The sequence below is a fragment of the Hemitrygon akajei genome, chromosome 1, assembly GCF_048418815.1.
Source record: "Hemitrygon akajei chromosome 1, sHemAka1.3, whole genome shotgun sequence".
NCBI lineage: Eukaryota > Metazoa > Chordata > Chondrichthyes > Myliobatiformes > Dasyatidae > Hemitrygon > Hemitrygon akajei.
The window spans coordinates 79,244,957-79,271,214 of NC_133124.1; the positions used below are offsets into that span (position 1 = coordinate 79,244,957).

At 39.2% G+C, this 26,258-nt stretch overlaps 1 protein-coding gene across 6 annotated transcripts in view; it reads left to right on the top strand.

Annotated features, from left to right (window-relative positions):
• The window catches only part of LOC140728102 (intermembrane lipid transfer protein VPS13B-like), a 1,021,046-nt gene that overhangs the window by 986,750 nt on the left and 8,038 nt on the right, over positions 1-26,258 (top strand). For all 6 annotated transcript variants that reach the window (XM_073046336.1, XM_073046304.1, XM_073046330.1 and 3 more), the window contains exons 53-59: positions 2,765-2,892; positions 4,570-4,769; positions 9,023-9,141; positions 10,875-11,704; positions 14,062-14,238; positions 17,203-17,373; positions 21,440-21,610. In XM_073046336.1, the coding sequence (XP_072902437.1) occupies positions 2,765-2,892; positions 4,570-4,769; positions 9,023-9,141; positions 10,875-11,704; positions 14,062-14,238; positions 17,203-17,373; positions 21,440-21,610 (1,796 nt within the window). The remainder of the gene's footprint in view (positions 1-2,764; positions 2,893-4,569; positions 4,770-9,022; positions 9,142-10,874; positions 11,705-14,061; positions 14,239-17,202; positions 17,374-21,439; positions 21,611-26,258) is intronic.

Here is a 26,258-nt window from a genome sequence, read left to right on the forward strand (position 1 = left end):
AGGGCTTAGGACTCACACCACCGGGTTCAGAAACAATTATTACCCCCTCGACCATCAGGCTCTTGAACCAGTGGGAAAACATCGCTTGCCCTGTCACTGAAATGTTCCAGCAACCTATGGACTCAATTTCAAGGACTCTTCATCTCATGTTCACACTATTTATTATTATTATTTCTTTGTATTTGCACATTTTTGCTTTCTTTTGGACATTGGTTGCTTGTCTATCCTGTTGGATATGGTCTTTCATTGATTCTATTGTGTTTCTTGGACTTATTTGGATCCTGAAAGGAAATGAATCGTGGGTTGTGTATGATGATATATATGTTTTTTTTTGTGTGCCATTCTCTGCCAGAGCTTTGGTGACCATTTTTTTTTATTTTCAAGTGATTGTCTTGGAGGAAAGATTCTGTGAGTGGTCCCCCACCTCCTTCTCACAGCTCAGTTTCTTTTTTTTTAACGAGTCCGAGTTGTGAGCTTGACATTCAAACTGGCACGAATGGATAGCGTGTCCGGGAGCGGCCTGACTGGATTCGAACTCGGGAACCTTCGCTCCGGAGTCCGGTGCTGATGTCACTGTGCCACTAGCCAGCGGATATATATGTACTTTGATAATAAATTTACTTTGAACATTCGAACTTTGAAGCTAGTGGGAGGAGTGGTGTGAAGTTTATTGATGCAGCAACAATGCTGCTCACCTGAAAGGATAATAGAAGTACATTCAGTAAAAATATGGGGTAAATAGTTGAGAAGGAATGAATTACTTGGTGCAGATGTGTTGATTAACCATTTAGCTCTTCCAAGGAGATGGAATGGGCATGATGGGATGAATGGCTTCCTTCATGTTGTATAATGTACCTTGAAGATAAAGAAAAATAAACACAAAAGACTGCAGTTGCTGTGCAAATGGAACTGATGCAGGGTTTTGATCTGAAATGCAGACAATTCATTTCCCCGATATAGATGCTGCTTGACCTATTGAGTTCCCCAGTAGATGATATAATGCAAAAGGACAGATAGATTGAAATTGGACTGTTCCCAATTAAAACTGGTCATGGAAATAATGGAGACCATTTTTACCGGACAGGTTACTATCCCACCATTACATCTTCTACATTGAATGCTACAAGGACACCTGCAGGTCAAGTAGATTCCCAGAAACTATTTCACTCTAGTGTGGTATTTTGTAATAATATCAGGTATTGCTCAGCTAACCCTTTCAGATTGGATCACACATTTGGCATTGAGACAAATGCCACATCTATCCATTTTCTTATCTTACATCTGTTTTTAATGAAGCCTTCAGATCTTTTAGGGAGAGTGAAGCAGCTAGGATTTTTAATACTTTTTTTTAATCATGAAACACATAAATCTTGCATAAGAATGGGAGGTGACTGAGGTTGTTGGTGCTGTTCCACTGAGTTGAAAAACCTGGCTGTGAATCCCAAACTCCTCTGACAGCTAGTTACTGATTTCATCCTGTCCATTGGCAGCATTGCTAAGGAGCAGCAAAGAGGGGAAAGGGGAATGTTTGAGATGGGGTTTTGCATCTAGTGAGTCCTGGTGCTCGCCACCGACCTGCACAACCAGAGAAAGCATAGAATAAGCCATTTTACTTTTTACACAGCATATTGAGCTATGTCCTGATAAAACACAGAGAACAGATGTTTTTTTCTCAAAAAATTAAGATTTATTGTCCTCCGCCAGTTTTCAGAGGCATATCCTCAGCCTCTGCTGCCCCAGAAAAAACAACCCAAAATGCCCAATCTTCATTTATAGCACCTCTCTCTAATCCGGCCAGCAACCTGGTAAACCTCTCTGCACCCTTTCCGAAGCCTCCACATCCTTTCTATAAAGGGGCAACCAGAACTGAATGTAATAATCAGATACAGTCTTGCTAGAGTTTTATAAAACTGCAACGTAAGATCAAAAGACATAGGAGTAGAATTAGGCCATTCAGCCCATCAGATCTGCTCCACCATTTGATCATGGTTGATCCATTTCTCGCTCAATCCCATTCTGTTGCCTTCTGTCTGTAACCCTCCACGAACTGACTTATCAAGAATCTATCAACTGCCACCTTAACTACATGCAAAGACTTGGCCTCCATAGCTGCCAGTGGCAATGAATTCCAGATTCACCACTTTTTAGCTCAAGAAATTCCTCCTTATCTCGGTTCTAAAAGGACATCCCCCTTCATTTTATCTATTTATTTATTTATTTGTTTGTTTGTTTTTATTTATTTCCAGCATCTGCAGATTCATTCGTGTTCCCTCTTCATGAATTAGTTTATTGTGGTCACACATACTGAGATACAGTGAAAAGCTATAAATTGTGTACAACCAGACAGATAGTGCCTTCCATAACTACAACATGGCAGTAACAAGGAAACAGAATGCAGAATATTGTTGCACTTACAGAGAAAGTGCAGGTAGACAAATAAAATATATTTAAATAAACTAGCCTGATACCAAAATTTATGTGGGCTCTGATACTGGGTCTCAACCCAAAATATCTCTGTCACACTCACACACACACACTCGCACTCTCACATTCTTTGACTGCTGAGTTCCTCCAGCAGTTTATTTTTAGCTTGGTCATCCCCTCCTTGATGCTGCCCCCACATAATCCACCTCTTTCCCTCCACTAGATAGCTCTTGCACTTCATTCTTTAACTGTTGTTTTAAACTATTTGAATTATTTTGTTGTGCGCCTTGTAAAGGCTGCTTGCTAACTGCAAGTCCTGTTCCATTTTACTTTGTTTCAGAGCTGTAGTGATGACTTATCAGGAGTACCTCGGCGTCAACTATGTAACTGTTAGTGAGGATCCCAGCCCTCACATGGTCATTCACAACAGATGTCCTGTGGCAATCATGATGAAAGAAAATATTAAAGGTAGAAATCTGATTTAATATCACTGAACTGTGGTAACTGTTTGTTTAAGCATTTTGCTTTGATTCTTGGAGATAATCAGTTTAACTTCAATAAAAGAAAAAATATAGAGCTTGTGGGGGTGTCGAGAACCGGAGGCCATAAATATAAGATAGTTAGTAATAAATCCAGTAAGGAATTCAGGAGAAATGTCTTTACTCAGAGAATGGGGAATTCATGCATCCTATTATCAAGTGGAATGGTTGAAGTAAGTGGCGATGACAAAGTTAAGCAAAATAAGGATAAGTAGGAAGGATCTGAAGAATAAGTTGACCGAAGCTTATACGGACCACGTGCACCAACATTGCTGAGACATAGAAAAGTTTTTGTGTGCTGTAAAACTCTATGTAATAATCTGCTAATAAAATCGTAAATGTATTTTAATATAGTCCATAGAGTTGTACAGAAGCAAGCCTTTCAGCCAGTTGTGTTCATGCTGACCTCCCTGCCTATCTACATTAATTCCGTTTTCCCATATTTTGTATCACTCTCTGTCTTGCCTATTTAAATATCTGTCTACATGTTTCTTAAATGTAGGATTGTATCTGATTCCACCGCTTCCTCTCACAGTGAGTTCTATAAATAAACCACATACTGTGTAAAATCCTTTACCCACCACCCTCTGCCACTTGTCACCAAAGTATTCTGCCTCATTACACGGTCCCTCCATGATAACCTCTCCTTATGTACTGTTGTTACTTTCTCCCAATATGACCACCCATTGTCTTTAGTATTCACCTTTAGTCATATTTGAAGCTTCTCTCCTTGGAACATTAAGTTGCCCTTCCCTGATGGCCTGGATAAAATGGATAATGTTTCCAGTAGTAGGAGAATCTCAGACTAGGAGGCTCAGCCTCAGAATAAGTGGACACTTCCACCACAAATGATTGCCAAGATATTTCCCTCCTCTACTTCAGAACCAACTGATGGAAGTATGCAAATTGAAGTAAATTAGTTGACGTGAGTTGACTTTAAACCACATCTGAACTCTTGACTTCCATTGATCTAAGAAGTATCTTTGATTATTTTTAATATATAAAATAGACAATACAGAAATTTAATTTTCCAGTATTAGTAGAATCTTATTGGTGTTCAAGGAATGTTATTGAATTATGAGCACAGGGAACTGGAGATGTATATTTTCACCATAATCTCTGACTGTTCTCAATTTTGTAATATTTGGAATGTGGGACAGAACTTAGTAGGAAATGCTGACCAACCCTACATCAGGGCTACCCTATTTGCATTTACATCTCAGCAAAACTCAGTGGGATCTTGTTGTTAGTATCTTGTTGGTCCTGTGCCAGAACATAAAATCCTTTCTGTCAAATGAAAAGGAACAGTATGAGGGACATGGGAAAGAATTAGCCATGTGATTTTAAATGAATTGAGTTTACTTTAATATTTCCGTGTTTTAAATGTTTAAATCTTAAGGCATTTTACTTTTTGTTATACTTTGATTTGTAAAGATTTCAGAATTTTCTGCAACTTTTTCAAATTAATTTGGCCTATCTGATCTTTGGAGTCAATGTTCTGTAGAAGCCTCCTTTCCATGATCACAGTTTCTTTCTTCCCTGTGTACTTGCCTAGAATACTATGTTTTTCTTTTGTTTAATCTGGGTTAATTATGCCCTATTTTAGATGTCCCAAAGTGCACAGTTTACTGTCGGAAAATCCCCATTGAATCTTCAATTCACCATGAACTTTACCATCATGTATGGAATTTTCCTGACTGCAAAACTGAAGACAGCCTGCCTGGAGTCCATCTCAGCATGATGTCATCATCAGATCTCCCAGAGGAGTGGAGTGACATCATTGACCTGAATAGTCCTGGGACTCAAGTGAGAATGTTTTCTCAGTGATATGTGTTCATTTGAGTTTTTATTTGCTGGGCTGTGGGGCCCACACTATGTGTTTTCATCAGGAATCTAATTGTTATTGGCATTGGCAATAATTATTATTATTGTCACATATATCAAGATACAGTGAAAAGCTTGTCTTGCATTCTATTTATACATATCAAATCATTACACAGTACATTGAGCAAGAATAAGGTAAACATTAACAATGCAGAATAATGTGTAAGAGCTAGCAAAAGAGTGCAGTGCAGGTGTGCAAGATCATAACATGTTAGATTGTGAGGCCTAGACTCCATCTTATTGTACAAGTGGTCTGTCAGGAGTCTGATAGCAGTGGGATAGAAGCTGTCCGAGAGTCTGATGCTGTGTACTTTCAAGCTTTTGTATCTTCTGCCTGATGGGAGAAGTGAGAAGAAAAAATGTCTGGGATAGGTGGTGTCTTTGATTTTGCTGGTTGCTTTACTGAGGCAGTGAGAAATATAGATAGTCAATCGAGAGAAGTCTAGTTCCTGTTTCTTGAGGTCATTTGCATTTCCTGAGGCTTTTATGCATTCACATCAAATGTTTTCTATGGTGCATCAATAAATACTGGTAAAAGTCGACAGGATTGTACTGAACTTCTTTAACCTCCCAAGAAAATAGAGGCATGGTAAGCTTTCTTGGCCGTGACATTACTGAGCATTCCTTGCAATATCTCACATGACTGGGTTCCAGTTTATCTGATGACATGTTGAGTCTGCAGCACACACAGATTTTTCATCCTGAATGAACTATTTTAAGATTCATGCTTCACATAAGTTTCCCCACTCCTCAGCCATGACCTTTTTTTATATTTTTCTCTCATGTCTTTTGATAACTGCTCCTCATGCAGTGCTGTTGCCTGAGGTTTCCCTTGGAGCAAAGTATTTCACATTTTTGCCACTATTTAGAGAAAGATGTTCATGAGGAATTGAGACTACTGAGTGATTTGATGTTGAAGAGCAGCCATAAACATGCTTCAGCTGTAAGAATAGGTCAGAGGCTGAGTTACCTGAGGTGAGTGACTCATCTCCAGAAGCTCCAAAAGCTTATCTGCTCAACAGTGCACCAGAATGCAATAGAACACTCTCACCTTGCCTAGGCCAATGCATTCATGATAAACGTTAAGCCCTGTAGTTTTTAGTTCCCCTTCTCTGGAAAAAAGACTGTGTATATGTTCACCCTATCCATTTTCCTAATGATTTTATTATACACCTCCGTAAGATCACGTCTCAGTCTCCAGTGTCCCAAGGAATAACGTCCTAGCTTGCCCTACCTCTCTCTATGAATCAAACCCTTGAGTCCTGGCAGTATCTTTGTAAATCTTCTCTGCACTCTAACCAGTTTAACAGTCCTTAATATAATTGGGCAACAAAGCTGTACTCCATGTGTGGCCTCACCAATGTCTTGCACAATAGGACCACACAAACCTCTTTAAACCGCAAATGTGATGTTGGTAACTGAGTATTTCTGTTACTTGTTCCCCATTTAATGACTGTTGTGAATATCACTGATTATTCCTTATCCTTTACAGGCACTAGATTGTCAACACATGGTGGCCCATTAATCCTTCACTGCTACACAAAACTTGAGTTTTAATGAGAGCATCTTTAGAATCAGAATTAGGTTTATTATCACTGTCTTGTATGAGCTGAACTTTGTTATTTTGTGACAGCAGTACTATTGAAGAATTTACCCTGATTTACCATATTTTATTGTAAAAGAATGTTGTTGCCAAATTACTATAAGTATCCTTTCAGCAAACAGAAATACAGACAGAGGCCTTGGTATAAGGTGTACGTGACCAAGGGGAGCTATTGTCTTATGATTCTGCCAATGTCAGGTTACATCTTAAATTTATACAGTAAATTTTGAGCAATAGCCAACAGCTAAACATACTTGGTCAGTGATTCAAGAAGCACTTGTTAGGTGTCAGCATTTCCATGTGGTTGACAAAATTAGAACTGCATGTCCATATTCAGTTCCCCTTTTAGCCAAACAGGCTATAAGTCACTTTGTTTCTCAGACAAAAGTCAGCAATACCTCATTATTGGCATGAGCTATTAATAGCTAGCACAAGCAAAACAGACTCTGCGTCCTATCTTGTCACCTTCATGACCCAAATCTTGGGCAGTACTTACGGTAGCTAGTCAAGCTTGGGAATATGAGTCAATTTAAAATTTAATTTTCTTTCACAGGTACAAAGCAAAGATATAAAAATTATTATAAATTTTTAAAATAAATACTGCAAAAATTGGAATATTGAGGTAATGTTCAGGATTCATGTACTTAATGGAAATCTGATGGTATAGAGAAAGAAGCTGTTCCTAAAATGTTGATTTTGAGTCTTCACATTTCCATACCTCCTCCCCAATGGTGGTAACAAGAAGAGGATATGCCCTGGATGGAAAGAATACTTAGTGATGGATGCTACTTTTGTGAGGCAATTCCCCTTAAAGATTTTATTGATGGAAGGGAGGATTGTGTCTGTGATGGAAGCTAATACCGTCTGTAGCCTCTTGTGATCTTGTGCACTGGAGCCTCCTTACCAAGCTGTGATCTTTAAATAAGAGCCTTGAGCTTGTAACACAGCCTCTTGGAACCCAGGAGTATACCCTATTTGAGACAGGTTTATGCCATGAGGTGGTGCTGACAGCTTTTCCCTGTTAAGCCTTGACTCAGCCTGACAGCACATTTGCCGTCTGAAGTACTTGAGCCGGCAAAGGGGAAATCTTTGTATGTCAGACAGTGAAATCCATGGTGTAGAATCTTGGAATGGTGGGGTTATCAGAATATCTGATTAGGGAAGTCTAGAGCAGGCGTTCCTGGAGCACTTGTCTGAAAAATACAGGAATAGAAATTAAAAGGTCATGTACATCATCAATAACATGGAATCTAGAGAGAGAATCCATCAAAGTGATAGTCTGTGTTGTCTTTTGGAAAGAAGTTATATTAATAAAATCTCCTTGTTTTTCTTGATAGAATTGAATTTTGTTTAATTAGAATTGATGGAGTAATAGTATGTCTAAAGATCCTTTTAACTGCTTTTATCCGGAATGATCACAGATGTCATTCCACTAAAGGAAGCTTCTCTGGCACCTTGTCCAAATTGCCACCTCTCATAAATGAGATGAGTGATAATCAGCTTCTGCCAATATCAATCTCAGTCTGGGCCAACCATAGACAACTCCTCCACACCCTTCCTCCAACACATTCATATGGAATACTTTCTAGTCAGAACCACTGGTTAATGATTAAGGAAGGATAACATAGTTAACTTTTCATCTTTTTGACAGCTCTGTCCACACTGCGCTCACTTAGCACGTCAGCATTGATGATGGCTGTGCAACTATTATAATAGAAACAGAAAACTCACCAGGTTAGGCAAAGGGAAACAGACTTAATGTTTCAGATCAAAGACCTTTCATTGGAACACGAAACTTCTTTCCTGGAAGTGAATTTAACAGTAAATGGAAATCAAAAGCTGCAATATCAGAAAATCTAAAAACAATGGAAGCACTCAGAAGGTCAGGCAGTATCTGTGGAAAGAGAAAGCAGCTGGAGACACGAGCCTGTAGATGCTAGGATTTAGAACAGCAAACAGTCTGCTGGAGGACTTCAGTGGGTCAAGTATTCTGTGGAAGGAAAGGACCTGATGGAAGGTTTTGAACTGAAACATTTGTAATTCCTTTTCTCTCACTGAGGCTCCTTGACCCACTGAGGATGCAGCTAATATTTCAGGCAGACCTTATTACTGTGCTCCATCAAGTAGGAGTAGATAACACAACACAGCACGACTTAGACTTTGATCTTGCAGGCCTATATTTTTGATGCCCCCCCCCCCAATGTATTCTTGAGACCCTACATTTGAGAGATTATTGCTCAAATCCTGGTTTCCTGAACAAAATGGACTAACATTTTATTCAGCTAATCAGCAAGGGGATTTGTAATGTTGTTGGCCAAAAAAATGCAGGTTTAATATCAAAGTAACTTTTTATACACTGTAGATACCTTTTTATTTTTATACTGTAGATGCTAGTCATGAAAAACATTGCTTTTGTCACGATGACAATGTCACCAAATAATGTCTAGACAAAGAAACTATGCAACTCAATCCTTCAGCAAGCAAAACAGATTTCGATGATTGCTGGAGGGATTCAGCTTGAAAATAAATAAACCTATTTTTCATTATTTTTTCATCCATTTTTCTCTTTTAGGTAGTGTTTCTTCCTGGTTACGGCTGTGTGTATGTGGACATCATTCATGACTCCAGCACCATAACCATGACCATGGCACCAGAGGGTAGAGCTGGCCCTGTTATGACCAGTCTTCATGGGTAATTAACTCCACAAACTTAACCTTGATTTTACTTTGTACTCCAACCCGTTTGCAAAAGGATTTCATTTTCATTTACTTTTCCTAATTGCACACTGTACCTCCATAGCGGAACACATCCCAAAAACAACATGTATGAACAATGATAAGAGAAGTTCTGCTTTGTATTCTCATGAAATTCCTAAGTAAATATGCTGGGGTAGAAATTTATCCTAAGTTGTGTATGCAGGAAAGCAATACAACATTATGTTTTGCTTTTAAAATTAAGTATTTTTGAAATCCATTAGACTTCTGGAGTGAATTTGAATAAAGTGCACTGCCTTTGATTAAAGTGTATGTCTGTCCAGGCATCAAAATGTTTTTGCTTGTCTACAGTTTCTAGTTTCTGCCAAGAGTTAATATATTCTTGTGATCTTATTGAAATTTCTAAGATCCTAATGTAGGTATGACAAGATTAGATGTTGAGACGTTTTCATTTATGGGAAAGACTTAAACAAGGGAACATAAAATGGAGGTAGATAAAAAATTCTTCTTACACAATGTGGTGAGTCTCTGGAATTCTCCATTCTGGAGAATTGTGGAATCTAGCTCATTAGAAGTATCTGAAGAGTCCTGAAAGATCTGGAGACTGCAGACTGTGGGGAATGGATACAGAGATGGTGAGGCTAGAATCAGAATCAGGTTTATTGTCACCGACATAAGTTGCAAAATTAATTCTTTTTGTGGTAGCAGTACAATGCAGACATAACAAATCACTGTAAGTTACTAAATAAATAAATAAATTGATAGATTATATAGATAGATAGTGCAAAAGAGGAATAGCAAGGTAGTGTTATATATAGACCATTAAGAAACCTGGTGACAGAGGGAAAAATGCTTTCCTAAAATGTTAAATGTGGGTCTTCAGTCTCCTGTATCTCCTCCCTGATGGTAGTAGTGAGAAGAAGGCATGTTTTGGATGATGTGAGTCCTTTGTGATGGATGTCACCTTCTTGAGCCGCCACCTTGGGAAGATATCCTTTAATGGTGTGGAGGGTTGTGCCTGTGATGGAACTGGCACATCTCTCTGAAGCTTCTTACAATCCAGTGCATTTGTGCCTCCTTTTTACTCACATTTACTGTGATCATATTGAATGTTAGGAGAACTTGAAGTGCCAAGTGGCCCACTGCTACTTTTATTTTCTTATGTTCATCTTTCTCCCCATTCAACAGTGGCTGATAAAGCCATCTGAAGAGATATCAGGATAGTTCTAAGATTAATATGTTATGAAGTTACAACAAAAAACAGTTTAGTTTTTGAAATCATGGACACTTCCAGGAAAAATTAACTCATTCCAAATGTAAATCACATCATTGGAACTGCTAAACCAAAACAACCCAAAAATTCATTCTGTTTAAAAGAAAGCGCAAAGCATATTGAGGCTTTCTGGTACAACAAAGTTTAAAATATCTTTGTGGCCGCCAGGAAGAAGTGGTTTAAGTTCCAGGAAGATGGCAATCTTTATGAATAGCTGGTATGATCCTTGTTAGTGGATTCATGAGAAATAGTTCAAAGAGCTTTGTGCACAGTGTTTGAAAAAATTGCTGTTAGCATTTCCCATTCATTCTCAGGAGAATTCCCTTAAATGTTGGAAAATTAAATGACATGCTTCATATCTTCTAAGGCTCTTAAAAAATATTTTTTGTCTTTTGTATTACTAAACTGTACATTAATTTTTAACATTTGTTGCACAGGATGCTAAAAAAGGCTGTCGCACTGCGAGTGCTTGTTACTCAGGCAAGTCTGACGATAAATGATGATGTAACGTATCAGCGTAAATCATCAGAACTGCTGAGGCTGACGTTGGACAACATTCTGTTGAACCTTGCACCGCTGGTGAACCGCTCGAGGCCTCTGGCACGGGAATTTCGACCAGAACCCAGTCATGGCCTTTCAGAGCTCTACATGCTGGAAGTGTGCATTGGGGACCTGCAGATTGACAACCAACTTTATCACAGGACCAGCTTTCACTTCCCTGCCCTGCTGTGCCAGGAGCTGAAATCTGAAAACCCACAGTGGAGAACTGGCTTCAATTCAACACTTTCAGTCAAAGACCTTGATGAATACAAGCACAAGTGTTTTATAAAAGCTTGCATCCAACTGAGAGAACAGAATTTTATGTTCACCATGAATGAAATTAACTTTGAATTGAAACCTGCCAGACTGTATGTGGAAGACACATTTGTTTATTATATAAAAACTCTGTTTAACACGTATATCCCCGACACTGGGGTAAAGCAAAAGCAAAGAAGGATATCATCTGTTTCAGCAGCTGACCTCTGTGTGCCTGAGCAAGTAATAAATGCAACACATGCTCTAGTGAATCCGATCAAACTTCAACGATTGACCATCCAGGCTGTGAGCTTGCTCGTCAGTGTCCATGCCTCCATAAAGCTATACATTGCCTCGGATCATGCTCCTCTTTCCTTCTCACTCTTCGAGAGAGGGCCAATCTACACCACTCCAAGGCAGCTGATCCATGCACTCGCCATGCACTATGCTGCAGGAGCATTATTTCGAGCAGGTCGGTACAAAGAGTCAGGTTTATTATCCCTGACTGACATGATGTAAAATTTGTTGTTTTGTGGCAGCAGTCCAGTGCAAAGACATAAAAATTATTATAAATTACAAAATCAATAAATAGTGCAAAAAAAGGATTAATAGGGTAGTGTTCGTGGGTTCACGGACCATATAAAAATCTGATGGTGGAGGGAAGAAGCTGTTCCGCAGACATTGAGTGAAGGTCTTCAGGCTCGCCTACCTCTTTCCTGATGATAGTCATAGTCATGAGAAGAGGTTATGGCTCAGATGGTGAGGGTCCTTAGTGATGGACTCCACCATCTTAAAGCACCACCTTTTGAGAATATTCTCAGTGGTGGGGAGGGTTAACAATGTCAGAAGTTTGACATTTCTATCCAGGGAAAGGACTTTCACCTCAAGCCAGGGCTGGAAAAGTGAGAAATGGCTTTGGACAGTGATTTGTGCCTCACACTTAGGAACAGGTAGATGAATTGGGGCCTTTGATCTTCCACCCTGCAAGGTCAGACTCCATCTTATTCATACAATACTGTTATCAATATTGGATTTAAAACTGTCCCGGCATCATCTCCCATTTGTGGAAGAGATTCTAAATTTCCATTATGTTGAAGTGTTGTTAAACTTCCCAACCAAAATACCTAGTCTGATCTTGCCCAATTTACATCAGTATTAAAGGTGAAAGATGGGCTCTGTGTATTTTCTGGTTCATAAATAACTCTCCATAATCTTTTGCTTTTTCACAAGCCCAAAAATAGTTACAAGCTCTTGTTTAAAATTAATGAGAAGGAGAGTAAAATACGTCTCTGTGGTGAAATAGTTAATCTCCCACATGGGAGTAGAATTTGAAGTTGTACAATTGGTCCCAGTACCTTTTATATAGTAGACCCAGTTCATATGGTTGGGATCTGTTCACAAGTAATCTCAAATAGTCCAGAACATTAACAAGAATCATTTCATTTATATAATGGTGGAACTTGCTGTACTTTGGGCCTGCCTTGGGAATATGTTTACCAGAAATTACATTAAAATGTACTGCAAATATCAGGATTTCCAATTTCATTGTTAACTTCTCAATTAACATTGTTAAGACCAACACTGTTCAGAAATAAGGAGAAGTAGTGCACCCCATAATGAATAGTTGGGACATTGGAGGAACTGAGGAATCCATGAATAGGTCTCAACATGGGTCTTGTTTAGCTATGATCCTACTGAATTGTGGACTTGGCTAAAAGGCTAGATCACGTTCTTCAGCTTGTTTGTTACATTGTGCCCTGCACTATGAAGTACACAGTGACAGGTATTCTAAAAGGATCTAGCTTTTGGTTTGACTTCGGTTGACATTCCTGCCTCTGAATTTGAAGATGCAGGGTTGGAACCATCACTTCTGAAATCTCCCAGGGAATGGAGCCTTGAGCCTGCTGGGGTAAATGGTACTTCCTCATGGAATGGATTGCGGAGCCAATCCAATCTGCTGAAATTGGATGCCCAGTTTTTAGCTCCCTGTAAATGGCACACAAGTGATCAGGTGATAATGAAGACATATGACATGCTTGCATTCATCAGTCTTAGCAATGAGTATCAGAGTCAGAAAGTCATGCTGCGGCTGTACAAAATTTTGGTTAAACCACATTTGGAGTATTGTGTTCAATTCTGGTAACCCCATTACAGGAAGGATGTGGAAGTGTTGGAAAGGGTGTGGAGAAGCTCAGCAGGATGTTGTCTGGATTAGAAAATATTAATATTAGAAGATGTTAGCAACTTGGGAGGTTGACAGGAGACTGATAGTTTATAAGATTATGAGATGCAAAGTAACAGTAGACACTCAGAGTCTCTTTCCCAGAGTAGAAATGTCAAATGCTAAAGTGTATAATTTAAGGTGAGAGAGGGAGAAATTTAAGGGAGATGTGTGGGGTAAGTCTATTTTTTTCCCTTAGACTGTGGTAGGTGGCTGGAATGGGCTGCCAGGGATGGTGTTGGAAGCAGATATGATAATAACATTTAAGGGGCATTCAGACATGTGAACATGAATGGAATGGAGGAAATTGATCGTGTACAGGCAAATGGAATCAATTTTAATGGCATCATGGCCAGCACATACACTATGGGCCAAAAGGCATGTTCCTGTGTTGTACTGCTCTCTGGTCTGTTGCATCTTGCTGTAGTAATGGTCATGGCTGTGTCACTTTGTGGCCTGTTAATCCACCAGTAAGTATAACTACATTATTCACCAAGATAATTTGCCATTTCTAATGCTTAGTTCACTACAATATTTGTTTACTTAAATTTAATATCTTAATTTGCACAGTCATTTCCTACACACCTTTTCATTTGTATACCTGGTAGGCTGGGTCGTTGGCTCTCTGGAAATTCTTGGAAGTCCAGCTAATTTGGTGCGAAGCATAGGGAATGGGATAGCAGACTTCTTCCGGCTACCGTATGAGGGATTGACCCGTGGTCCAGGAGCTTTTGTCAGTGGAGTCTCCAGGGGAACAACTTCATTTGTAAAACACATTTCCAAAGGTAATACTTTTTCTCACCAATGCTGGGTATTCACCCCCAGTGGCTGCTAGTAAGTGTGTTATATTGCAGTGGCTGTACATTGTACTCTGATTTTGGTATTTAGTCCCTTGGTACATTATCCTACAATTCTTACAGTTTGTCATGCTGTATAAAGCAGAAGAAAATGATAATTTGACACTGGTTTAATGTGGGGTGGTAAGGAAATCCTGCATCATGGCTGAAAATGTCGACAATTTCTTTCCCTTGATAACTGCTGCTCAACTTGCTGAGTTCCTCTCGCAGGTTGTTGCTTTAAATTCTGCATCTGATCTGGTAGAAATTGAACTCCAGTTTCAGGATTGATAGTCCTGGTTTTGGGTTATGAGTCCAACAGTTAAGTTACTGCACCACCACTGTACCCAAACATTTAAGAATTGTTGGGTATTACAAAGCTTTTTGTGTCCAATGTAGTACTACGCAAGGAATGGTCACTGGTTTAATATGGAAAGGTTACCATTTCTGCACAACAAACTCACAAGATGAAAGATATGATAACAATCAAAGTATTTTTAAATTTCAAAATACACTCAGTGGCCACTTTATTAGGTATAGGGGGTACCTAATGAAGTGGCCATGTTTGTATGTTTGTGATCGTCTGCTGCTGTAGCCCATCCACCTCAGGTTCGACGTGTGTTCAGAGATGCTCTTCTGCACTCCACTGTTGTAGAGCGTGGTTATTTGAGTTACTATCATCTTCCTGTCAGCTTGAACCAGTCTGGCCATTCTCTTCTGACCTCTCTCATTAACAAGGTAGTTTTGCCCACAGAACTGCTATTCACTAGATGTTTTTTGCACCATTCTCTGTAAGCTCTAGAGACCGTTGAGTGTGAAATCCTAGGCGAACAGTGTTTCTGAGATACTTAAACTATCCCATCCAGTACCAACAATCATTCCACAGTCAAGGTCACTTAGATCACATTTCTTCCCTATTCCAATCTGATGTTTGCTCTGAACAGCAACTGAATCTCTTGACCATGTCTGCATGCTTTTATGCATTGAGTTGCAATCATATGATTAGCTAATCAGATCCTCACATTAACAAGCAGTTGTACAGGTTATACCTAATAAAGTGGCCAATAAGTGTATATCTTATAAAAATACACAGAGGATGCACAATTGGTTTATGTCTATCTTTGTATTCAATGTGCCTTATTCTTATGTGTGTCAATGCCATTTATGCTTTTGTTGTAATAAAGTTGTAGTCATAGAGTTATAAAATATGGAAACAGGCTCTTTGGCCCACATGGCCCATGCTGACCAGGTTTTCCCATCCAAGCTAGCCCCATTTGCCAGCATTTGACCCACATCTCGCTAAACCTTTTCAATCCATATACCTTTTTAAGTGCCTTTTAAAAGTTGTTATTGTAACCATTTCCCCTGGCAGCTCATTCCATATAAGTACCACCCTTTATTTAAAAAAAATGTTAAATGAGGGACAGATATTGGTCACGGCCACATAAATTTTCTTTTAGTGTTATAATGTCTTTAGTGTCCATCAGAGGAAGCATATGGAACTGAATTTAAGGTTCCTTATAAAATATTACACCTCCAACGATGAAGTGTTCTAGATCAGCACTAGATCGTCAGTGTGGTTTTTTTTGTGTTCCAAATTCTGGCTGCTAATGTGGTGATGAGATTTCTACCCATCAGTCAACAGCTGATGCATTCAGAATTTTAATTTATCTGCTAGAGGTGTCAGATTATATTACCTCTACTTCCAACTTGATAAACTATATTAACAGTAGAACTCTGATAATATACCGTCCCTTTGTTTGGAAGTCCCAGTGATTAGGCATGTGGCTCACTGGGTGCTTTCTCTTGTGCTCCTTCGAGCACAAAGAACTCTATCCTAAAACTCGCTCTAATAGATGGAAATCCCAGTTCCTGTGCTTTCTTTACACTCACTGGGGCCCCAGTTCCTGTGCTCTCTTTACACTCACTGGGGCCCTAGTTCCAGTGCTCTCTTTAAGATCACTGGGACCCCAGTTCCTGTGCTCTCTTTACACTCACTGGGGCCCCAGTTCCTGTGCTCTCTTTACACTCACTGGGGCCCTAGTTCCAGTGCTCTCTTTAAGATCACTGGGACCCTAGTTCCAGTGCTCTCTTTAAGATCACTGGGACCCCATTTCCTGTGCTCTCTTTACACTCACTGGGGCCTCAGTTCCTGTGCTATCTTTAAACTCCTTAGGGCACCATTTCCTGTGTTCCCTTTAAACTTATAAAGGTCTCAGTTTCAGCACCCCCTTTAATCTCGCCTGATTCTGTTTTCCACACTGCTTTGAAATTTAATGGGCTTACTGGAAAATTAGTGCTACTGTACGAAACAGCATAGAAAAAAAAATAACTCAAAGGAATATTGAAGTATAAATCGAAATAACATCTGGTAACTGGAAGAATCTGCCAGTCCACCACTACCATAATCCTCAATAAACCAATTTAATTGAGTTTTACTGTACTTTGCATATAATCTCCACTCACCTGGAATGTGATCATATTTGTCCAAATGCAATTTTATTTAGTCATGGAGACATATGGCATGTAAACAGGTCCTTCGGCTCAACTGCCCATACCCACCAAGATAGCCAGCCAAACTAGTCCTATTTGCCCATGTCTGGCCCATAACAGGAAAGATTTAGAAGGTTATGGGTTAAATGCTAATGAACCTTTATTTGTGTCTTTACAGAATCTCAGGTTTGTATATGGTGACATAAAAGTACTTTGATAATAAATTTATTTTGAACTTTAAACTTTGAATATGTTGTTGTATGAAGTAAAAAGAGAAAGAAAACAATTCTATGACTTCAGTATTTCACAGAACACATATTAGTTAATGAAATGTAGGAAGAAGTACCTGATTATAGGAACAGATACTTTGATTGAATACAATGCTGTCGTCTCATGGCGTTTTGTGTATTTTTTATTCAGGTACTCTGACATCGATCACTAATCTAGCTACAAGTCTGGCCAGGAACATGGATCGGTTGTCCCTGGACGAAGAGCACTATACCCGGCAGGAGGAATGGCGCAGGCAACTTCCAGACAGCCTGGGGGAAGGTCTGAAGCAGGGATTGTCCCGGCTGGGAATCAGTCTGCTAGGTATGGCAATATTGACGAGGCTGCTAATAAATCAAAAATGTAAATGCAAAACTCAAGAGCTCATCAGAGTAAATTTTGAAATTAGACCCCCCAAACCCAGTGCCTGTTGAGGTTTTGAATCTGTACTGTATCAGAAAACTAATAACCCCTTCACTGGAGCCCATGCATTATAAAGCAGACTGTGTTTCACCACTGGCCCTTTAATGTGGGCTCAGTTATTGATGACTGTAAATGTGTCTACGATGTGCCTACCATTTATGTTGAAGCACTTCAGCTTTGTTTATACGGTTTTAAGTTTTGTGTAAACTTTGAAGAAAATCAGTTCATAATGAAGGAACCCAGATCCCCCACCTGCCCTGAAATGATTCTGCTCCCTTCAGGAAAACGAATATATTAATCTCAATAAAATATTGCAGTTTAACCCCCTTGCTTTGCTTATGAAGCAGATTTACATGTCAGCTCACTGTACAGTGTGGCAAATTTAGTGCAAATTTATCTTGAGAGTGTCCTGTTGTGACCATTTAATTTCAAACCGATTCTTAAATAAAGACAAATGTTAAAAAATCATTTTTGTGAAAAGCCTCCTTCATCAACTTCTTTGATATCTGGGAGGAGTTGTTCCACAGAGAAGTGCAAAAATATTTCTTACGAACGTCTTGCAATCCTGTGTTGCCATTATTTGAATTTTACTCTATATAGGAATTTCAATGCTATTATTTTAGGACATGGTAGACCTGATTTCTAATATGAACTTCAGTATTTGTGTTGAGAAGGCACTGGTGGGCCACCTTCTTGAACTGTTGCAGTTCATTTGGCAGAGATTATTTTGATAATGAGAAAGTTCAGGAGTTGCTTACTTTTAGACTGTCTAGACTAGCAATTATTAAAAAGTGATGCATTCAAGTATCCCTAACATTGGAACAGACTTCAATATGCCAAGATAACATTGAGAACCTGGAATGGAAAATTGAATGGAATGTACATTGAATAAGAGTTGGTGGAAGTAGGAAGCCAATTATTTAAAAACAAGGTGCTTAAAATAGACTAATATATTTTAAAGGACCATTATTGGCTAATGTTGATTTTAGTTTAATATTAAGAAGATGATGTACAAGTACAGGTTTTGCTGTAAGTGTACAGGGCAGTGAAGAAGTCTTTTGGAGTATTGTGTTCAGCTTTTGGTTGCTATGCTATAGAAAAGATCTTAAATTGGAAAGAGTGCAGATAAGATTTGCAATGAGTTTGCCAGTTCTTGATGGACTGAGTTACGTGGAGAGGTTAGACAGACAAGGATATTTTTTCCCCTGGATCATAGAAGACTGAGAGGTGATCTGATGGAGAGGTATACAGTCAGAGGGGCATAGATAGGGTGAATGCATTCAGTATTATTTCCCCAGAGTTAGTGAATCAAGAGCTAGAGGGCATAGGTTTAAGATGATAAGGAAGACTTAATAGGAACTTGAGGGGCAATTTTTTTTTCACAAATGGTGGTATGTATGTGGAAAGAGCTACCAGTGGAAGTAGTTGAGACAGGTACAAAAACAATTTTTAAAAGACAGTTGGATTAGTACATGGTTTAAAATATTATAGACCAAATGCTGATAAATGAGACTACCTTGGATTGGGCATCTTGATCAGCATGGACCAATTGGGTGGAAGGGCCTATTTCCAAGCTGTAAGCTCTATGACTACGACTGTGTGATGCTGGAATAGGTTTGGGCTAAAGAGCATTTCTCTACAGGGAAGCCACAAAGCCTCTGAAGCTTTTTCCCAATTTGCTAAAATTGGTCAGATCATATGAGTTTATTGCCATATACAGCATTGTGCATTGAAATTTGCTGCTGCTTTGAAGCTCATGGAGTAAACAATAAACACAGTAATAGTAAATACAATGGTAGGAATAAAACTTGTGGCTGCACTGAGCCTCAAATCCAGTTTCGCGGCTGAGACCCCTCTGCTGGCATTATTAGCACAGATGCAGACCTTTGTCCTCATGTCCATGCTGACCAGTAACTACTTATTTATACTAATCCCATCTTCCAACACAGCCTTCTGTCCTCGGCAATTCCATGCCTAGGCAATTTGACTATTCTTCTAGATACTTCATTACTGTTGTAAGAGCTTCTGCACCCCACTGCTCCAACAAAACCCCCATCCAGTCCATTACACTCTCAGGAAGGAACAAGTTACTCCTCCACCCCTCCAGATTCTGCCTTTACTACTTGGCATTTTCATGGATATGTACGAAGAGAAAGCATTGCATTTTGAGAAATTGAGGGACATGAGTTGTTTGCAACTGTGAACATTTTCTACAATGTGTGGAAACCACAGTGCCACAACACTACTGTCACGTGGCTATAATTAAGATGTGATAAATTTAAGAGACAGTTTCCAATGACAACATTACAGATTAGTTTATAATGGAGAAAGTTGACAGGTAATGGGCAGACATTAAAAGCATGTTTTTGTATTTAATTTTTTTTATAATTAGTAACTGGTTTATTATTGTCACATGTACAATGAAGAACTATTTTGCATACCATCCATACATATTACAAAACATTAATAACATACAATCCATACATATCTTTACAAAACATTGAGGTAGTACAAAGAGCAAAGCAGTAACAGAATGCAGAAAATAGTGTTACTGTTACAGAAAAAGTGCAGTGCTGGTTGATAGTAAGGAGCAAGGACCAGAGGTCCATCCAAGTGTATTATAACAGAGGAGTAAAAGCTGTCCTTAGGCCTGGTAGTATGAGTTCTCAGGTTTTTATATCTTCTGTCCAATGGACAGGGTGAGGAGAGACAATGTCCAGGGTGGATGGGTTCTTTGATTATGCTGGCTGCTTTCCCAGGGTAGCGGGAAATGCAGCTGTTGTAAGGAATATTCTCCGAGGTAGGTTCAGGAAAACTTGGGTAGAAGTGTTCAAAATTATGAAGAGCGTTGAGAGGAAATATAGCAAAAGAGTTTCCATGTGTGGCTGGCTTGGTAACCCAAGAACAAACATTTGGGTGAACAACCAGGCGTGATGTGAGATTTTTAAAAAAATTCAGCAGGCTGTCATGTTCTGAAATATACAGCCTGAAAAGATGCTGAGAACAGATCCTGTAATAATTATCAGAAGACAACTGGGTACTTTCTTGCAATGGTAAAGTAAGCAACGTTGTAGAAAAAGGATAGTGTAGTGGGACTGACTGGCTGTCATGGACAAAGTGGGTCACAGTTCCAAGAGTATCACTCTCCTTCCTAGTAGGGGAATCATTTAGCTCAGGAGGAAACTGTGGAAAGGAAAGAATGGGTGGGAATGGCTTCAGTAGCTTTCAAAAGGAAAGTGATATGATATCTACCTAAAAAGGTAAAATAGGAGGAAATGGGACCAATTGGACATTGAGTGAGCTCAGGGGCTTCCTTCTTATATAATATACCCCTAGAGGGAGTGTCTTCTGTGGCAGTAATGCAGGACATATATTGGGGGAAATTCATCTTTGGTTACCAGCACTGAATACTTGTGTGAGTAACCCACAACAATTGAAATCAATGCATAGTAGTCAGCAGAGATGAATATCGTCAGTGAATGATTAACACTTACCACTAGTGACCAAAGACAATTTTTTTCCCTGCCATGCTACTGGCCAAGAATACCCAATCTCTGAACGAAAGGAGTAAAATTACATTGTGGTAGAGGGAGAATTCAAATGAGCCTTAGAATAAAGTGATGTCACTTTAAAACAGAGATAACAAAGAATGTCTTCAGCTAGTGGGTGGTGAATCTGGGGAATTTGTTGCCATAGAGGATTGTGGAAGCCAAGTTACTGGGTGTACTTAAGGAAGAGATTGATAGATTTTTGAATGATAAAAGGATTAAGTATCATAGGGAGAAGGTGGGAAATTGAGGTTATACAAAAATCATTCATGATTAAATGGTGAGCAGACTTGATGGGCTGAATGGTCTAATTCTCCTGTATCTTTTGCTCTACTTTCTTGGAGTATGAGTGAAAGCAATATGGCATATCTGCAGAGAAGGCAAGCTTGCATTGTTACCTTTTCTCTTTGACATTCCAGGTGCCATTGCTGGTATTGTGGATCAGCCAATGCAGAATTTCCAGAAGACGTCGGAGGTTTCAGCTGGCCGCAAAGCCAAGGATGTAATCTCAGGAGTGGGCAAGGGGATTGTGGGAGTTCTCACCAAACCAATAGGTGGGGCTGCAGAGCTTGTCTCCCAGACTGGCTATGGTAAGTATTCCCAATTGTTATTATCGTCGCACTGCTCCTTTGTACTAACACATCTTGTACAGTATTTGCCTCCCTCCCCAGAAATACAGTGATTCAAACACAAACTGTTCCATGTTCACTGACAACAAACACAACAAATGAGACTCACAGAACACCTTTCCATGAATATTAGTAAACAAAATTTGATCCAAATCCTTTCAAGAGGTTTTGGGGCAGTCTGGGCACAGTAAATTTAAAGTAATATCTTAAAGGAGGCAGGGAGTCAAAGATATTTAGAGGAGAGATTCAAGATTATAGCAGGACCTTGGCCTTTAAAGGTATTGATATTGGTTTATTATTGTTACATACAGTATGCTGGCATACAGTGAAAAACTTCTGGGATACTGTTCATATAGACCAATTCATTACACAGTGCATTCAAATAGAACAAGGTAGAACAATAGCAATGTAGAATAAAGTGTAGCAGCCACAGAAGATATGCAGTGCAGGTAAATAATAACAATCATAATAACATACACAAAATGCTGAAGAACTCAGCATCCATGGAAATGAATAAACAGCCGACATTTTAGGCTGAGATCTGTCTTCAGGACTGGAAAAGAAGGGGAAAGATGCCGGAATAAACAGGTAGGAGGACGGGAAGAAGGATAGCTCATAGGTGTTAGGTGATGCCAGGTAGGTGGGAAAGGTAAAGTGCTGATAGAAGAAGAGAGTGGACCTTAGGAGGAAGGGCACCAGGGGGATGTGATAGGAAGGTGAGAAGAGGTAAGGAGCCAGAGTGGGGACTAGGAGGGGCAAGGAAGGGATTTTTTCAATATTTTAAGATTATAACAGTAGATTATGTGATCAAGAATCCAATATCCAGGCATTCTTTCTTTTTTTTTCTTTCTTTCTTCTTTTTTTTTCTATAGGGATGTTAAGGGGAGGGGGGATGGGTAATATGCATTTTTTTTCATACACTTTTATTCTGTAATTACTTGAAAACACAATAAAAAAATCTTTTTAAAAAAAGAATCCATACTTATCATACTAGGGAACTATTTAATAGCTTTATAACAGCAAAACAGAAGCTGTCTTTGAACCTGGTGATATATGCTTTCAGGCTTTTGTATCTTCCTCTTGATAGAAGGGGAGGTGGAGGGAGAAGAAGAATGTCCACGGAAGAGAGGCTGGTTCCTGTGATGTGCTGAGCAGTATCCACAACTCTCTGCAGTTTCTTGCAGTTATATGCAGAGTAGCTGTCCTACCAAGCTGTTATGCATCCAGTTAGGACCTGGACTGGCATCTTTTCCATTAAGTAGATGAATTACAAAAGCGGAGGCACAAGAAACCAGATCTGGGAGAGATCTGAAATATTCAAGAGCTGTCAAGCTGTCAAAATGTTTCTCTACAGCTATGATGCTGCATTATTAAAATGCATTAAAGTGATTAAAATATAAAATAGACCAAGAATGTAGAAGGATTTAATAATTAGGATTTTAAGTAACTGGGAGCCATTCCAGATCAGAGAGCACAGAGCTGATTACTGAACAGGACTTGATGAGCTTTAGGATATGGGCTGTACAGTTCCAAATGATAATTAAAGAATGGATGAGTGACACAGCAATAAATAGATGCTATGAATCCAGGAAAAAAATCAGGGAAATTTGATTGAAATAACAAATGGTTGCATAGTTGCATCTAGTAAGAGGAAGTCAGCTATTGTTATAAAAACTTTAAAATACATTTAAGATTTAGAAATTAGTTAAAATACTAATTTTTTTTAAAATGAAGTAAAATAATATATTTTTAGTGAAGGTTGGTGACCTCGCTTGAATGAACTGCAAACTCTGGGGTGGACCTACTGGGAAAAGCGACCTGCTTTGGATAGTATCATCCTGTTTTGATGCAACTGGAGCAACGTTTCTTGCTTTGTTCAGGATTCCACTGAGCAAGTTGACCTTTACTTTGAGAGGGTACTGCCTGAGGTTTTCAGTTTCAGTTTGATTCCACTAGTTGCAGTGTAGTTTTGCATTTCCAACTGAAGTTATTTGAGTATTACTTTCTGCATGTACTTGTAAGGTTAACAAAAGTTATGTTGGTTGTCAAACAAACCATAGAACAAACATGGAATTTCCCTGCTGTGTTTGGCTCAGTAATACACCATGTGATGCCTGGCACTCCTCAGATTGGTTAAGATGAATATTTTTTGTGCATAATACCAGTTTTTCAGTTCCTAGATAAATGCAGTCATGTTTCAATCATTCAGACCTTCATGTTTATTCCACTATTCAATGGCCATTCTTTATGTCAACTCCACATTTAATTTATCGCCTGAAATCTCTCTTGACAAGAACTTAATTTCACTTGAATTTTCAGCTGACTAACCTCAGTAGAGCAATTTTCAGATCTGACTCATCTTCTATATAGAAGTTCTTCTCCTTTGCTTCTGTGGGTTCTAAGCTGGTTAGTGTGCAGCTTGTAGACTCAGCTACAGGTGGAATGGGTAGTAAGGAAAGTGGTGTACACCTTTCAGAACTTATGCTGGGTTTCTAATAAAGATACTTGAGGTTCTCAGTGGCATTTTGCATGCTTCTGCTGCAATTTGTGCAGCCATGGGCAAAGGTCTTTTAAAAGGAAGAAAAGCTTGAGAGCACTTGCCACCAGATTGAAGAGAAGCTTCTATCCTGCTTTTATTAGATTTTTGAACAGACCTCTCAAATGTTAAGAGATAAACTCTTGCACTCAGGATCTCCCAATAAATCTCATTTCTTTCTGAAACATGAGGTTTTTTTGTCTTCTTCTTGTCTTCTGCGCTCTGGTTGTACGCACAAGTTGGGCAGTCTTTCATTGTTTCTGTTATGGTTATTATTCTATAAGATTTATTGAGACTGACCACAGGAGAGTTAATCTCAGGGTTGTATATGGTGACATATACGTACTCTTGATAATAAATTTACTTTGAGCTTAGTGGCCCTTGTACATTATTTGTCTACCTGCACTGCACTTTCTATGTAACTCTATTCTGTTTTCTTTTTATTTCTCAGTGTAATTATAGATGGCATGACTTGTTTGGGTGACATGAAAAATGAAAGCTTTTCATTGTAACCAATACCAAAAAATAAATATCAGTTAGATTCCTGCATTTTTCAAGGAGACTTTGAGAACAACTTAGTTTCATTTTCTCTGTTCTCAGGGATGGATGCAACTTAAATGTCTCACTGCACTTGGGAATATAGCCAAATTTATCCATTGGCTCTGGATTTTTCAGCCATTTTCTTATCACAGTGTGTGGAAACCTGTATCCATTTATTTTCATCTTCACATTGTACTGGTAACCTTTCGTAGTGGAAGGAGCACAGAGTAGAGAGTCACTTTTCGGAGTTTAAAGTGAAGATTTTGAAAGAAGTGGCTTGCTGTTCAGAGCTGGCTGAATCATTGGAACCTCAGTGCCAAAAAGTCATGGGGTCATGGAGCATGGAAACAGGCCACCTGGCCCAACCCACCTAGGCCAAATGTGTTGCTCAACAGCTAGTCCCATCTGCCTTAATTTGGCCCATAGCCCTCTAAACCCCACCTGTCTAGATGGCTTTTAAGTGCTACTAATTTTCCCAGCTCAGACATTACTTATGACAGCTCATTCCAACTACACAACACCCTTTGTGTGAAGAAACTGCCTCTGATATCACTTTTAAACCTTTTGCCTGTGATCTTAAACCTATGCCCCCCTGTTGTTAGCACCTCTTCCCTTGGGAAAAAAAGGTATATGTCTTCACCCTGTCTCTGCCCCTCATGATCTATATAGCGCTGGGAGAGGTCGATGACATCGTGCAAGAGATCCGTTCAAGCATCTGGTAACAGTGGGATATCAGCTGTCTTAAGTATGGTGGTGCATGTTTTCAAGCTTTGGTATGTACTGTCAATGGAAATTGATAGAAGAGAGAATGACCAGGGTGAGAAGGGGGTCTTTGATAATGCTGACTGCTTTCCCAAATGAAGGAAACAGAAACAACATCAACATTTCTTGGCAATTTTTCCATAAAAAGTAGTGTATGGAGGATAATTGCAGACACAGTATATGGATAAAATTAATCTCTGTTATGCACAAGATGGTCAAGCTTGATTGACAGGGGTATTAGCCATTCATGTTCACTCTAGCTAGCTATACATTGTACTTGCAGCAGCTATTCGTGAATATAGAAAATTAGACCTTGCGCTTCCTTCCCCAGCCCCAAAAGCTTCAGTCTTTCATCCAGTGAAGGACTGCTTTGCACAGAACTGGAAAATCCCAGCTGCGTTTTCCAGCCTCTCACTAATTTGACTGCCACATGGCAATGAAGTTCATCGCCACTGTGTTTGGAAGGAGAAAATCAGCTCAGATGTCCACTCCCAACAGTTTGAGCCTGGTGTCAAGTATGTGTAGACTTGAATGAGAATAGAAATTTGATATTCTCAAAAATGAACTCAATACTGTTAAACTCACAAATTAATAAACAGAGTGAGCAGCTTTCACAAGCTCAGGGTATTCCAATACTCTTAGCAGTCAATTACGTATTTTTGAAATGTTGGTCACTGTTGCAGATTAGATAACAGGGTGATTAATTTGCACTACAGTCCCATAGATTAGTGAGATGATGACCAGATGTTTGTTTCTGTGACGTTGACCAGG